Genomic DNA, 16,016 nt, shown 5'->3' with positions numbered 1-16,016 from the left:
CATGCGCGTTGCTGCTCGGCAACTGGCTGAACTCTGGGAAGTTTGGCCAAGTGTAGCCCAACAAGCTAGCAGCAGGAAAAGACCTCCACAGCCAAAAACTTGCCTTTTTTTTTTTGTTTTTTTTGGTGGCGTAAAAAAAGTTCCAATCAGACGGAACCTCGCACCACGCAGGAAACTGCTAACAGCTCCCCATGGATTTAACGCGTTTTTCGTCACGCCACTCGCCTGAACCGGGGCGTTAGGCAACTTTTGGAAGAAAAAGTTGTGATTGTTTTTTTTTTGTTTTTTTTTTGGCGCTCGAGGAAAGATGGAGGCTCTGCTCGTGTAGCAGCAGGCTAAGGCTAATGTTAGCTGGCGTCGTCCGGGCGTCAGTCGGAGGGAATTTCCGACACGTTTGGACGCCACTTTGACTGCTGTGTGTGTCTGTATGTGGTGAGTACTCACTTTTGTTGTTACCCGTGGGTGTAATGCTGAGCTGTGTCCGCCTGGCTGGCCTCCTGGAAGCTGGACTGGTATCATAGCTGTGCGCTAGCTAGCTAGTCCGCTGTAAGCTAATTTGTGCTAATGAAGTAGCTGCAATCACAACAGAGTTGTGCAGTTATTGACTTAACTTCTTCTAAACGCTTGCAGCACTTCACACTTACTGGGTGTTAGGATTTGTTTGCATCTGCTTACTTATTGTTTGTGTTCTTTTTGCGTGTTTTTGTTTTTTTTTACTTTCTCAAACTAGTTTTTCTGGCTTGGATTTGCATCCCTTTGCCACAGCACTAAAGTTTCCTTTTGGAAGTCATTTATTATTTTATAATGTGTCGATCTGATTTCACTGCTGAGTTTTGTTTTTGTTGCCTCACAGTAATAACGATGACATCATATTATATATGTGCCCCGATTGAATTTTTCGTACATTGCGAATGCAGCTGAGATAGGCTCCAGCGACCCCAAAAAGGGACAAGCGGTAGAATTGATTGATTGATTGAAACTTTTATTAGTAGATTGCACAGTGAAGTACATATTCCGTACAATTGACCACTAAATGGTAACACCCGAATAAGTTTTTCAACTTGTTTAAGTCGGGGTCCACTTAAATTGATTCATAATACAGATATGTACTATTTTCATAATACAGTCATCACACAAGATAGTCATCAGAGTATATACAATGAATTATTTACATTATTTACAATCCGGGGTGTGGGATATGGAGGGGGGGGGAGGGGGGGGTAGGATTGGTTGGTATCAACACTTCAGTCATCAACAATTGCATCATCAGAGAACTGGTCATTGGAACAGTGTAGGACTGACTTGGTAGGATATGTACAGCAAGTAGTGGACACAAAGAGAGAGATCAGAAAGTATAAGAAAAAGTGTCTACATTTGATTATTTACATTTGATTATTTACAATCCGAAGAGGTATGATGTGGAAGGGAGGGTGTTAGTTTAGGGTTGAAGTTGCCTGGAGGTGTTGTTTTAGTGCGGTTTTGAAGGAGGATAGAGATGCCCTTTTTTTACACCTGTTGGGAGTGCATTCCACATTGATGTGGCATAGAAAGAGAATGAGTTAAGACCTTTGTTAGATCGGAATCTGGGTTTAACATGGTTTGTGGAGCTCCCCCTGGTGTTGTTGTTATGGCGGTCATTTACGTTAAGGAAGTAGTTTGACATGTACTTCGGTGTCAGGGAGGTGTAGCGGATTTTATAGACTAGGTTCAGTGCAAGTTGTTTTACTCTGTCCTCCACCCTGAGCCAGCCCACTTTGGAGAAGTGGGTTGGGGTGAGGTGTGATCTGGGGTGGAGGTGTAAAAGTAACCTGACTAGCTTGTTCTGGGATGTTTGGAGTCTAGATTTGAGGGTTTTGGAGGTGCTAGGGTACCAGGAGGTGCATGCGTAATCGAAAATGAATGGATGGCTAATATAAACTTGCATTTTAAACATTTCTTTCTTTCTTTAGTTTATTTCGAACATGAACACACTTACAGCATAATACATCACACAATTTCATATAATTCATTTAATTCATTTTTCATTTATTTATTTCAGGCAATGACTTAAAAAAGTAGAAAGTTGACAACGCATAATAATATGAATTAACATAGTGCAAGTGGTAATGTATAGTATGTAATGCATGATTGTCCAGTTTAGCCTGAAAGGGAGTGGGAAGAAGATACTTTATTTAATCCCACCCCCAGTTCTCCATTCAGTGATTATTCACATGAGTTTCACTCTTACTTTGTTCAAGGATTATAATACAGATGTTGTATCATAGTGGCATTACCAGAGGTAACAATAATTATTACACTGTAACAATAATTCAATAAACTCATAAACATACTCATAACAATAAACTCATTCTCTTTCTATGCCACATCAATATGGAATGCACTCCCAACAGGTGTAAAAGAAAGGGCATCTCTATCCTCATTCAAAACCGCACTAAAAGAACACCTCCAGGCAACTACAACCCTAAACTAACACCCTCCCTTCCACATAATACATCTTCGGATTGTAAAAAATCAAATGTAAATAATCAAGTGTAGACACTTTTTCTTATAATTTCTGATCTCTCTCTCTCTATGTCAACTACTTGCTGTACATATCCTACCAAGTCAGTCCTACACTGTTTTAATGTCCATTTCTCTGATGATGCAATTGTTGATGCTGATTGTTGATGACTGAAGTGTTGATACCAATCAAACCTAACCCCCCCCCCCCCCCACACCCCCTTCCCCCCCTCCATATCCCACACCCCGGATTGTAAATAATTCAATGTATATACTCTGATGATTATCTTGTGTGATGACTGTATTATAATGTTAGTATATATTCTATAGTATATATCTGTATCATGAATCAATTTAAGTGGACCCCAACTTAAACAAGTTGAAAAACTTATTCGGGTGTTACCATTTAGTGGTCAATTGTACGTAATATGTACTTCACTGTGCAATCTACTAATAATAGTTTCAGTCAATCAATCAATGTATCAACAATGTAGGAATAATGAATATACCAACAATGGTAATAGACAACATAGCAATAATGGTAAGGAAACATTGAGCACATGTTAACACTTTGAGACAGAGTACAGCAGCACATCAAATTAAAGACCCTTATCTTTATATTTGAACCAGACCTCATGTTTGTATAATAGTTTAAATCGATTAATAGTTTGGCATTGGTTGTGTTGTAAGTCCAGTTTGTTCCATAGTTTTACTCCGCATACAGACACACAAAAACGTTTACGAGTGGTTTGAGCTCTCATCATTCACTTTACATCATGTCCGAATTGGAGTAGGAAGAAGCAAAGCTTATTTAATCCTACCCGTTTCCCACTTCAGAGCGTTTACAAATATATATACATATATCATTTACTGACCTTTTTATAATAGAATGACATTTGTGAATTAGTATATACAAGAGTTTTGTAATATGTTATTAATTCAGTCATTATGTTATATAATTCTTTCGTACTCCCATATCTTAATTATTGTGTTGAAATCTGGGGTAACAATTACAAATCAAACATCAACTCTATATTCTTACTTCAAAAGAAAGCGATTAGAATTGTAAATTATGCGGATTATCATGACCATACCAATGCTCTGTTTATTAAATTAAAAACATTAAAAGGGCACGATCTTGTTGACCTCAACACTGCTATTGTGACGTACAAAGCTCATAACCACATGCTGCCTCGGTGTCTACAGGAGAGGTTCAAACCCAGAGAGAATCCCTATGACCTCAGAGGTTCAGCTGTCTTTCAGACACCAAACATAGGTTGGAGTTCAAATCCCAGCCGAGTCATACCAAAGACTATAAAAATGGGACCCGTTTCCCTCCCTGCTTGGCACTCAGCATCAAGGGTTGGAGTTGGGGGTTAAATCACCAAAATGATTCCCGGGCACGGCGCCGCTGCTGCCCACTGCTCCCCAAGGGGATGGGTCAAATGCAGAGGACAAATTTCACCACATCTAGTATGTGTGTGACAATCATTGGTACTTTAATCTTAATCTTTAAAATAAGAACCATCTTAAAAAGTAGATGTGTTTCTGTCAGGGGGTTAAACTGTGGAACAGCTTGGATGATTCCTTAAAATGTTCCAGTTCCATTCACACATTTAAAAAACACTTTAAGACCAATGTCTTGAAAAAAATATATCACTCTTGAATCAACACTGTACTTAATACTATGATCAATGTTAATTAAAACTAAATGTGATATATAAATAATAATGGAAGTATAATTGTTTGTATATAATTGGTGCAAAGGTTTAACACGTGTACAAGGATATTTCACATGCCTTTACTGTGTATATAATTGAACTGTGTTTATGTTGTGAATAATGTGTATTTATAATATGTTGTACAAAGGACATTTCATAATTTTCGGAAGTTCATCTTGTAATTGACATTGTTTATAGGGTTAGGCGCAATAAGTGTTCAACTTCAGCCTAAACCCTTTCGGTCTGCAACATTTTCTTTTTCAATCTATGGATGTACAACTGTTTGTTTATTTTGTTGACCATTGACCGAAGAATAATAATAAACTAATTATTAACATACTGAGATGAAGAATATTTTATTTTCAATAAGGTTGAAAGTAATTCTCATAAGTTTTCTTCTTTGTACTTTGTAAGCACTGTTAATTTAAACGCACCTTCACAAAAATCCAAATTTCCCTCACATTTTCAAGGAAAATTGCTTTTTGTTTCAGAAATATGTCATTTGATATGACCAACGTGCTGAACAGGATTAAAAAGGGTATTAAAATGTACCATAGGAAGTGCAAGACTTGGAAAAAAAACATAACTAAAATACTTATGAATAAAAACATGGGCAAAATTAGAAACCATGGTAATTAAAAATCAGTAAAGGTAAATAAATACATTTTGCAAAATTAAGGCCTTAAATGGCAATAAATATGATGGTCAGAGGCAATTAAAAATCATTTAATAGCAATTGGCAGTGAAAAAACAACAAAACAAACCACCTCACACAGTTTTTCCGAATTCGGGATAAACTGCGGTTCAATGTTCAATATTTATTAAAGTGCAATTTTTGCCTTTAGACATTGAGAGTCCATTTAATTTTTTGAGTGTTTACCTATTTGGGATAGTTAAGTTATTTACCTTTCAATTACAATGGTAAAAATACAGTGATGAAAACAGTTTATTGTTTTGAAAGGGTTACTTGCATTACCATATTTTATTATTTAATTAGTGCTTAATTTGGCCACAGTTAATGTAAACTGGCCAGCTATTAAACATGATCCTTGTCAAATGCTTACAAGTGTGTCTGTCACAGACAATTGTATGTGTTTAAATACACATTATAATGATCTCTAGAAGAACATTGGCATTACATTTTTTGCATTAAAAAGCATTCAATTAGATTTGTTGATACCTGCAGAAACCTTGAAGACACAGCATAATATATTCGTACAATGAACATTAAACTATAAAATCAAAATATTGTCAATCTTTTGCAATGATTTCAAAAGCTGAGCAAAAAAGGTAAGGATAGACAAAGAGCCAAATATAGCAAATAATATTGTTTTTAATTTTTTAAAGTGTGCTTATTTTTCATGTACTTCAATGACCAAACTACAAAGTATAATTACAATATGATCATGTTTATTCCATTCATGCACTAATTGGTTATTTACGTCTTGAATTCTTGAAATCACCCTCCAGCTGCTCTGACCAACATCACTGTGAGGCGTGACGAAGGTAGCGTGCTGATGACCGTCATTGGACCTCTGGCCATGGAGGAAGACCTTAGGTGATGTCCTCATCCGGAGAGTTATCATCTTGCCTGTGCACCCTTCTCGCCATGACCACTTCTCTTTCTCTCTCCTTCTGTTGGCTGCTCGCGCAGATGTGCGAGGGTGCAGTGAGGAATCATGGGTAGCTGCTCAAGCTGTCCAGAGAAAGAGTTGATCCCAGATAATCATCAGAGTAAATTCAAGGTGACAAACTCTATTACTTGGTTCATTTGCATGTAATAATGGAATACAGATAGGGATGGATACCGAATCAGGTACTTTTTTGGCACCGACAGATGCGTGTAAAATCCAACGGTGCCATGTTTCGGTACCTGGGTTGTGCGTAACGTCGTGCCCGACTCGGCTGGTTTTAAACACTTTGGCACTTGAGGACCACTCCAGCAGCACTGAGGTCCCGTTTACACTAAGCCGGATAAGGTTATCCAGGGAAAATCCCACCTAACCTTATCCGTGTCCACACACAACAATGCCACCGTTTAAGACCCTTTGTCCGCCGGTGCACCACGACCTAATACGCATGCGCGGAAAATGCGCATGTCATAGTCACCTCCAGTGTTGCTTTGTGTGCAAGTTCTTAAATTTAACTTATCTGAACAATATCCAATGTTGTGGTATTTCAATTAACTGGAATACAGTGTGCTGGGGGGCCCTATTGTAGTGAATCACACCTGAGCCATCATAAAATAATCAAATCTTTAATAAACACGTGAAAGTACACAATGTGACAAAGAACATTTTACAACAATCAATCTCGGTATCTAGATATCTGGTCAGGACACTCCTCACTCTTTTGCCTTCACCTCCATTGTCCATTCCTTTTTGGTGACTTTATATACTCTGGACCTAGACGTTGAGTCCGCGACATACATGGCGGAAAATAACTGATACAGTCTGCTTTGCCAGTCCAAAAGCATTCGCCATTTTCTGTAGTCTTCCCTCGACGGCCAGGTAATACAAAGCACACGCTACCTTTTTTATCACATCCACGGGAGCCCGCATTCTCGTTGACTCTCCTTCGACAAAAGGACAAAGTTTTTCGGTAAGTAGAATCACAGCTGACCTGGACATTCGAAAGTTCTCTTGCCGTCTGAGAAGTGTTGCATCCGAAATAGCTGCAATCGCTTTCTCTTAAGGTATTCATGTGTGATTTCCACAAGTGTCTGTACAGACGGGAGGAGAAATACGGGCACGTCTGGATGACTCGCCTTCATATTTCCAGTGGTTAGCTCCGAGTTACGAAACTGCTTTACTATAAAGCTGGCTGTGGTGCATTCTTTCTGACGTCATATCCTGTGTGGGGCGCGGTCTTTCTGGCGTCACTTCTTCTCCGAACTCAGTTTGTAAATGATCAATGAGTCCATACAAAGCTAAGAGTTGGAGATTCAAGAAATACACGGCGCACTTACCCGTGTAAAAAATTATCCAAAGAGGGGAACTTTAAACGATAGTTTAGTGTGGCTGAAACAGGGCTTAGGCTAAATAATTATTCGTTTAAGGGGTTATTCGGCTTAGTGTAGACATACACTACCGTTCAAAAGTTTGGCGTCACCCAAACAATTTTGTGGAATAGCCTTCATTTCTAAGAACAAGAATAGACTGTCGAGTTTCAGATGAAAGTTCTCTTTTTCTGGCCATTTTGAGCGTTTAATTGACCCCACAAATGTGATGCTCCAGAAACTCAATCTGCTCAAAGGAAGGTCAGTTTTGTAGCTTCTGTAACGAGCTAAACTGTTTTCAGATGTGTGAACATGATTGCACAAGGGTTTTCTAATCATCAATTAGCCTTCTGAGCCAATGAGCAAACACATTGTACCATTAGAACACTGGAGTGATAGTTGCTGGAAATGGGCCTCTATACACCTATGTAGATATTGCACCAAAAACCAGACATTTGCAGCTAGAATAGTCATTTACCACATAAGACTAGTTTAAAGTTATCTTCATTGAAAAGTACAGTGCTTTTCCTTCAAAAATAAGGACATTTCAATGTGACCCCAAACTTTTGAACGGTAGTGTATCCTGAGAGTGGACTTAACCAAACTACCTCTAGCTAATGTTACAATTTCCAATCCCAACAAAGCAATTGACTCAAAAACGCTCTAAGGTAAGTTAAGTAAGGCTTCACTTTTCCATAAATGCGCAAGCTTAATGTTAATATACATTGGCTTTGCTATTGACATGCTACTGATTAGCATTAGCGATTTTACATGGCGATTTCAACACCTCCAAATTTGATAATGAAAATTCCAACTAAGATGTATGTTACAATCAAACAGCTGGTGCATATTAAGCACAGTACTTACATTAGGACTTTTTAAAGCGCAACACAAACAAAACACACCATAAACTATACACTATTGCCATCTAACGTCTTGGACTATAATTGCAACTTAAAGTCAAACTTAAAACTGAAACTCAGAAATGTGATAATAAAACAAGATATAACAACTCGACATCCATCCATTTTTCTACCGCTTGTCCCTTTCGGGTTCGCGGGGGTGCTGGAGCCTATCCCAGCTGCATTCAGGCAGAAGGCGGGCTCCACCCTGTACAAGTTGCCAGCTCATCTCAGGGCCAACACAGACATTCACACACTAGGGCCAATTTAGTGTTGACAATCAACCTATCAGTTATCATAATCAGCTAATTTTTAAATGTTGCAATAAATAATTAGATTCCATCCATCCATCCATTTTCTACCACTTGTCCCATGAGATTGTATTATCAAAAACAATATTTTTCAACACACACAAAAATACCAAAAAAATGGTACCATTTGGTACCAGTATCAATTCAAATGTGAATGGTACCCAAATTAAACACAGTGCACTCAGAAACACTCGAACCGTCTTCGGTTGACCTATTCCACTACTGAAAGGGTACCAGTGTTGGCAAAGAGAAAAATTGTGATTATAACCATAGAAGGACGCATTTAGTTTTAGTAAACCTTGTTGCAAAATGAACAGTGTTTTTCACAGGACTGCAATGTATTTGTGGCACTTGTGAGTTGCTTTTTTTTTTTTTTTAAGATTGTCACAAACAAACTGAGCCACCAATTCATGAGGAGAGCCATACACGCTTTCATGTCAGTTGACAAGCGACACTTAACTAGATAGCCCAGCTAGTTGCTTTAAAAAATATATATATAAAAGTGGTCTGAATGTTCGCAAAAAACACATCCCTCTGACTCTGTCTTCTCATTCTCTGGCAGACCAGGTGTGTTAGGTATTTACAAGATGGATTCATTCCAAACACGTAGCGGCTATCAACTCAATCCCTGTCACCTTTGACCTCCCTCCCTTAAGGTGATCAATGTGGACGATGATGGGAATGAGCTGGGCTCTGGCGTGATGGAGCTGACCGACGCCGAGCTGGTCCTTCACACGCATCGCCGCGACGACGTCAAGTGGCCTTACCTGTGCCTGCGTCGCTATGGCTACGACTCCAACCTGTTCTCCTTTGAGAGCGGGCGCCGCTGTCAGACCGGCCAAGGTGCGGCCAAAAAAACGTATTTTTCCAGTTTTCTCATCCATTTCCTGTGACCTAGCATCACATTAGTAAAATGTGTCCACCATAATAACAACTTTTTTCTTTTTGCTGCTGCCTGACTGCTGCTTTGTAAGTGTGTGTGTGTGTGTAGTACTTACGTAGTGGAGTACTTTGTGTGTATGTAGCGTGGTACTTCCCGTGTGTATTGTAGTGTTGGTGCCTCTCACCCTTCTGATGTGCTTTACCACTATGTTGTGCTAGTTGTAGATGATGTTGACATTTGATTTGATAAAAATGTGACATGTTAAGTACACACTGCAGATGTGGGAGGAGCCTGTCGGCCTTCAGATGGCGTATGGAAGATCGAGTCAATTGTAATAATTTAACTTTCCTTTTTTGTTTTTAGGCATTTTTGCTTTCAAATGTTCCCGGGCTGAAGAAATCTTCAACATGCTGCAGGAAGTGATGCACAGTCACAGCATCAGTGTTGTGGAGGAGGCAGTGCTGGAACCCAACCACCAGGGGGCACTCTCTCCTGCAGGTACACACAGTGAGATGACTAAAGTGACGTGTTTTTGGAATTGTTTCTTCAAGTTTGTGTGTGTGTGTGTGTGTGTGTGTGTGTGTGTGTCAGCTTTGGGATATTCGGTTCCGACGGTCCCGAACGGCGTGTCCAACAGGATCCCGTCGGTGGGCGACGTGCCGTCTCACCCCTCCAGCCGACACCCGTCTGTGGCCAGCACGCGTCTTCCGTCAGTGGGAGAAGAGTCCACACACCCCCTGCTAGTGGCTGACGACAATGTAAGCGTGTAGCACCACCACTTGACCACCTGCGGGTGTTGACGCGTACATGACAAGTGACTTGTTTTCAGGTGCACACGTACGTCAACACGACAGGTCTCCTGGAGGAGCAGCCGAGCCCGCTGACTGTCACCACGCCGCTGGAGAGCCCCACCTCCCCCCAGGCCTGCTGCCCGCCCACTCCACCGCCTCCTCCCCGGGTTAGCGTCGACGTGCCGCCTCCCCAGGAGCCCCAGGTGCTGCTGGAGCCACAGGGCGTGCGCTTTGTGCTGGGCCCCACCCCCGTTCAGAGGCGGCTGCAGGAGGCCGGTGAGACTGAGGTGACCAATGGTCACGCCGCTCCTGACGAGCCGCCTGCCGCGCCATCCGCCGCCCACTCCAATGGCTCGTCAACCAATTCGGCTGCAGCTCCTCGCCGCCACCGCCCACCCCCGCTAACTCCCGACTTGCAGAATGTCAACAACTCGGCGCAGCGCCGCACGGCCCTGCTGGACTATGAAAACCTTCCGGCGCTCCCGCCTGTTTGGGAGGCCAGGAAGTCAAGCTGGGAGGATGAGGAGAGCGGAAGCCTGAAGACGCCATCGCTCAATGGCTTCAATCATCCGCACCATTGCTGCCCCCTTCCGCTTTCCGCTGCCTTGGAGCCCTCGCATAACTACGTCAACACGGAGAATGTGACGGCTCCGCTGAGTGCGCATCGACCTGACACGGCTCGCCGCCGCACTGACGGACCCACAATTTTCAACTTTGACTTCCGCCGGCCAACGGGTCACACCGAGCCGCCCAAGACGCTCAATTACATCGAAGTGGAGATGGACAACGGCGGCGGAAACAGAGGGGCCTCAGACGGCAGCAACCCCCACACACCACGCACCCCCACCTCGCCGATGCCCCCGACCACCCCCACGCGGCGCACAGAGCTGTACGCCCTCATCGACATCGAGCGCACGGCCGCCATGTCCAACCTCCAGAGGGCGCGGCCGCGAGACGACGGCACGTCACGTAAAACGCGGCACAACAGCACCGAGCTACCCACCAAAAGCGCTGCGTGACTCCGCCCCCTCATGTGACTTCCCGTGGCGCACTTGCCACCGACAGACGTTTATTGTTGTGGTCAGGTGACCCAACTAACGAGAGCATTCCTCTTCTTCTATGGTACAAATCAGTATTACTGAAGCAAGCATTCCATTGAGCGACTCGCGCTGCTGTAACTTCCTGGTACACAACTTCCTGTTTTGATTCCACCACAATAAAAGTATCTTGTTTGTATTTCATGGACACTTCCAATGTGCAGTTTTGTTTTTGCCTGTAACCTTGGCAACAAGAAAGTGACATTTTTTAAAAAGAATTATGACTTGATGCACAGAATGTATTTATTGCTCAGAAATTTCCAAACAGTGGCCTACCGTATTTGCTCACTAGGTGGCAGCAAATTATCAATGGCCACACAATGGGGAAGTTTCATTCATTGACCCCTGCCACCCCCCAAAAATCTGTACCAATAAATATTACCTGTTTATTTTAATCAATGTACATACTGATCATTTTATGCATATGTATTTAACGCCCACTGGTGGGTAGGGTTTTCCCAACCCATTCAGTTCAAGAGTCCCAACTCTGAAACCCTGTATTAAGATTGTGCCAAAATGTTACTAATAAACTCTTGGGAAATTGTAGTAAATTATGTAAATGCACTTTTGCATGATGACAACTTTATTTTCAATAGTAACAAAAACATTATTTACAACAAATTACTTAAATGGACAATTTTTTTCTTTAAAAAAAAGTTAAATATTAGCAAGTCTCATTTTTGTCGTCTGATCCACCAGCTTGTGGTAATCACTGAGTTTGTCTCGGAGTTTGTTGTAAATCTGAAACGACAAAGTGAGTTTTAGCAGAAGGTGGTTTTTAGACACACACACAAACAGGAAGTTAGGACTCACAATGACGTTAGTCTGCGTCTCCTTTAGGGCAACCATCAGCTGGTCGATGGACGTGTACGGCAGCCACACACACGGTGCAGTGGCCGACAGTGGCGCCTGTCCAATATAGCATTCAGTCAGGTAAAGTATTCAGTGTGTATCAGCAAGTCTAATTCAATGCCTTTTTTAATGCCACTTAATACAAATTTAATGCACATGTCCTACTGCAGATAGTTACTACATATAGTCAAAACTGTCTGTATAGATAATCTTGACTAGTTAATGTTTAAATTAACTGTTACTTTCTGGTACATTAAAATTGGCTCACAAGACTGTTTAATCTAATAATGTATTTTTAGTCATTCTGTCGGGGTAGCAGCAGCTGCCAGTTGTAGTGGCGTCATGGCAACCGCAGAAGTTGCTTTGTTGGTCACACTAAAGAAATTTGGTGCCTGCCTTTAATCGCTGACTTGTGATTACACTGCATTAATTTTTTTAAAATGCCTCTGGAAATCGAATTGAATGCCATTTTAGGCCTTCATTTTTGCAAAATCTATTTATTGACCTGCAGAAACCATGAGTATGTGTGCTTCTGTGTGGTACCTTAATGCCAAAGTATTGGTGTCCCCTCCCTAGTAGAGCATCGACGTATTCTATCACCAGCTCGGCAGCAGCATCAAGCAGGTCAAAGTTCAGGTAGAGACGAAGCAGCGCCGCCGCATCCACTTCCTGTAAAATGCATGATGGGAATTATATATATATATATTTTTTATTTTATTTTAGTGGCTCTTACCTTAAAAGACTTGACAAGCCAATCAGGTGGAGGCATGCCATGTGACAGCAGCTTGGTGAGGACGCAGCGGTGGTGGATGCCGTTGGCAGAGGGAAAACGTTCCAGGAAGGACGCCAGCAGGCGCCATGCTTCGTCTACGGCGCTGGAAGGAGACAAGCGATGGGGCGTTTAGAAGAAGAGGAGGATGTCGTGGTGGCGAGTATGACATCATCAAACCTCGATTCTTTGGTGTTGACCACAGAGGACAGCTGATTGGCCGACAACCACAGCCACGCCTCGTTCTGTGACTCCTCCCCCCCGAACTGCAGCTTGATGCACCTGTAGGTCAGCGCTTCAAACAACGAGGTGAGGGGCACCTTGAAGGTGTGACACAGGCGTGAGGCGCACGTGAACAGGCCGCAGTCCAGCAGGAGGCGCACCAGCTCCGCGGCGGATGCTCCACCTGAGAGGCGAGGAGACGAGGGGGTGTTAGAGCGGACGCAGGCAAGGACAGGGCAGCACGGTGGGCGGGCGGGGCCTACCGGCGATGGCGGCCGACGGCGGGTGGTGCTCGGCCAGCGTGAGACGACATCGGGCTAACGCATACTCCTTCTCAACATCTTTGATCTCCAAGATGTCCACCTGGCGTTTGACTGACACACGGCGATGATGTCAAAATGAGTGACAGTTGTGTGGACGGTGGTTGCGGTCTCACCTGGCCGGGACACAAAGTCTCCATCGGAGTTGCGTTTAGGAGACGCTCCTGGACGATCTCCCTGCAGAGTGCACGTAAATATTTAAACACGGTGGGGGAAAAAAGTGAGGACCGTGCATGTGCACACCTGCGGTGGCCAGGTGGGCTGCAGCATCCAGGCGTACTGAGGCCGGATGAGGCGCAGGCAGTTGATGGCGGCCAGGAAACAGTTGACTTGCTTCTTGAGGCCCACCACGGACGGCACCTCGCGACCCAAACGCATCCCCAGCTCCAGCATGACCGAGCCCGCTGCAAACGTGCACACGTTTAGCACCGGACGCACAAGACAGCGGGGACGTGCGACGGACACCTTTCCGGTAGTTGTGTCTGTTGATGTGGAAGGCGTAGAGCAGCTCGTAGTAGTTGTGGCTCAGCAGGTCCAGACCTCGCGCCCGGGACTCCATGATGGACACCACCTGTTGTGGCCAGATGCATTGTTGGCCGAGTGGGCAGGAGGAGGAGGTGGCGTGATGCCGCGTTACCTCGTCGTGTAGGTTGACGTAGGAGAAGTGGACCAGATCGTGAAGCTGGGCTCGTTCACACAGGACCACCACCAGCTGGCGCAGACAATCCAGTTGCCTGTGAACGCAACACACTTGCAATCACCACATTACACTACATTGTGTGTGTGTGTGTGTGTGTGGGGGGGGGGGCGCACATGCTAGAGTCTGGATTCTGGATCAAAGCCTCGTAAGCGTCACTGTTGTGTCCCAGGTCCAAATGGTGTTTGAAAATCCGGGTCCACAAGGCGGCCTGCGGAAGAAACACGCAGCGATGAGAACCGCGTCTACTGTTCTGCTGACCCTAAGGTGAGGAATCGAAGAAGTCCTCTGCACCCTCCCCTGACTGTAGCGATGTCCGATACGGCCTAAAATCTATAGTGCAGCGTCCTACGATAACAGTTTATCACGCTACATTATTTTATTTGGCGTATAGAATAATAATAAAATAATTCAAAGCAGGTTACAAAGGCTCCTATTTTATGAGGTAACATATTGCCTTATTTTTTGTTTTATTTTATCAAAGCTGTTATTAATCTACTACTGTGTGTTTACTTGCTGTTGAAACATTTGACATCTACACTTCTGTTAAAACGTAATAATCCTTTATTCTTCCGTTTGGATACTTCACATCAGCGGTGTCAGTCGTTTTCACTGAGGGCCATATCGCCGTTATGTTTGGCCCCAGAGGGCCGCTTCTAACATCTATTAGATTTTTTTTAAATGTATAAAAAATATTGTAAGTTGCAATAATTTCACCTCAAAATTGTGTGTATATTACTGTAAATGGAAAAACAGTACTGCGGTTTTTATGGTAAAAAAAAAAAAAAAAAAAAAAAAAAAGGCAGCTCAGTTGCCAGAATTTTACCGTAAAATTTAAAAAAAAATTAAATTTAAAAAACCTGCAATTTTACAGTAAGATTTTGGCATCTGAGCTGCCAGTTTTTTTTTTGGTTTGTTTTTTTTATACCACAAATAAACTGTAGATTTTTCGGTGTTTTGCTATAAATACCATAATGACACCATAGTTTATATTACAGTAAAAAAAAAGTACTTTTTTTTATTCCATTTAGAGAAAAATGCTGTAAAAACCCAAGTAAATTTCACAATTTTACCATAAAATCTATTGCTACATTTACATTGCACAATTTGATGAATAACTTGCTTTGAAATCATTATTATTAGTATTTATTTATTTTAAAAAAATGGTTTGAATGTTTGATAATATATTTTTGCATAACTAGACAATATTTAAGTTAACATAATTTGCGATTACATGGAGTACTTTTTTTCCCCTTCTCCCAAAATAGAAAGAAAGAATACATTTAGTAAGAAAAGTTACAGTACTTTATTGATAAATATTTCCAGGCTTTCGAGGGCCAAATAAAATGAAGTGGCGGGCCACATCTGGCCTCCGGGCCTTGAGTTTGACACCTGTGCTTTACATTAATTGTGGGTATCGATCCAATACCAAGTAGTTATAGGAGCAGTATTGGCTGATGCTTCAAATTTTCAAGTACATTTTTCACTACATCTATAATAAGATAAAAAATACAAGATGACAATATCTATGAAATATTTAAATTTCCTACTATTGGCCCTGATTTAAATTCTTAGTTTTTTGCTCTTAGTCTTCTGTCCAGTGACCTATTTGCTGACTTTGCAAATAAAAACGTGTGTTTTGAATATGTTTTGATATTAAAAAATATCGATGCACCACTGTAGTATCAACCATATACTGTTACTATACTTAACATCGTTACTGACAATATTTGTATTGATCCGCCCACATTTGTTCACATTCAAGAACTCTCGCTTGCGGTTAGCATAGCTTCTTGTATCCTCCTACAGCAGAGGCGTCCAAAGTGCAGCTCGGGGGCCATTCGCGGCCCGCAACTTTTTAACGGCCCGCGGCACATTCTTAAAATATAAAAATATATATATATATAGAAAAGTGTAATAAAAGACCAAACAGTCGAAATATTAAGAAGAACAT

At 42.2% G+C, this 16,016-nt stretch overlaps 2 protein-coding genes across 4 annotated transcripts in view; one reads left to right on the top strand and one right to left on the bottom strand.

The window, feature by feature from the left end:
- On the top strand, window positions 1-11,733 carry LOC133646839 (fibroblast growth factor receptor substrate 2-like). Of its 3 annotated transcripts, none has more exons than XM_062042660.1 (7): window positions 1-432; window positions 5,691-5,778; window positions 5,875-5,965; window positions 9,088-9,274; window positions 9,711-9,812; window positions 9,906-10,072; window positions 10,144-11,733. In XM_062042660.1, the coding sequence occupies exons 3-7, from the start codon at window positions 5,900-5,902 to the stop codon at window positions 11,122-11,124; spliced, it is 1,503 nt and encodes a 500-aa protein (XP_061898644.1). In that variant the 5' UTR covers window positions 1-432; window positions 5,691-5,778; window positions 5,875-5,899; the 3' UTR covers window positions 11,125-11,733. The 3 variants fall into 3 exon arrangements, with proteins under 3 accessions (XP_061898644.1, XP_061898643.1, XP_061898645.1); XM_062042659.1 differs by having other exon boundaries at window positions 9,678-9,812; window positions 10,144-11,732; XM_062042661.1 differs by lacking the exons at window positions 1-432; window positions 5,691-5,778 and having other exon boundaries at window positions 9,088-9,290; window positions 9,678-9,812.
- nup160 (nucleoporin 160) overlaps window positions 11,474-16,016 on the bottom strand; it is a 33,055-nt gene continuing 28,512 nt past the window's right edge. The window contains exons 23-33 of the mRNA XM_062042658.1: window positions 14,179-14,273; window positions 14,003-14,099; window positions 13,831-13,936; window positions 13,609-13,769; window positions 13,482-13,542; window positions 13,309-13,419; window positions 13,004-13,229; window positions 12,788-12,929; window positions 12,598-12,723; window positions 12,016-12,111; window positions 11,474-11,943 (exon numbers count right to left, since the gene is read on the bottom strand). Of these exons, the coding sequence (XP_061898642.1) occupies window positions 11,860-11,943; window positions 12,016-12,111; window positions 12,598-12,723; window positions 12,788-12,929; window positions 13,004-13,229; window positions 13,309-13,419; window positions 13,482-13,542; window positions 13,609-13,769; window positions 13,831-13,936; window positions 14,003-14,099; window positions 14,179-14,273 (1,305 nt within the window). The 3' untranslated portion in view covers window positions 11,474-11,859. The remainder of the gene's footprint in view (window positions 11,944-12,015; window positions 12,112-12,597; window positions 12,724-12,787; window positions 12,930-13,003; window positions 13,230-13,308; window positions 13,420-13,481; window positions 13,543-13,608; window positions 13,770-13,830; window positions 13,937-14,002; window positions 14,100-14,178; window positions 14,274-16,016) is intronic.

Source organism: Entelurus aequoreus, linkage group LG03, assembly GCF_033978785.1.
Source record: "Entelurus aequoreus isolate RoL-2023_Sb linkage group LG03, RoL_Eaeq_v1.1, whole genome shotgun sequence".
Taxonomy (NCBI): domain Eukaryota; kingdom Metazoa; phylum Chordata; class Actinopteri; order Syngnathiformes; family Syngnathidae; genus Entelurus; species Entelurus aequoreus.
The sequence above is the reverse complement of the archived record's forward strand: the minus strand, read 5'-3'. Positions and strand labels throughout refer to the sequence as shown.

Excerpts from the sequence above, each read along its gene's own strand:
- LOC133646839 (XM_062042659.1), top strand. The coding sequence starts at position 5,900 with ATGGGTAGCTGCTCAAGCTGTCCAGAGAAAGAGTTGATCCCAGATAAT. Across the intron at positions 9,813-9,905 it reads GGGGGCACTCTCTCCTGCAG|CTTTGGGATATTCGGTTCCG; the intron begins GTACACACAGTG and ends TGTGTGTGTCAG. Across the intron at positions 10,073-10,143 it reads TGCTAGTGGCTGACGACAAT|GTGCACACGTACGTCAACAC; the intron begins GTAAGCGTGTAG and ends ACTTGTTTTCAG.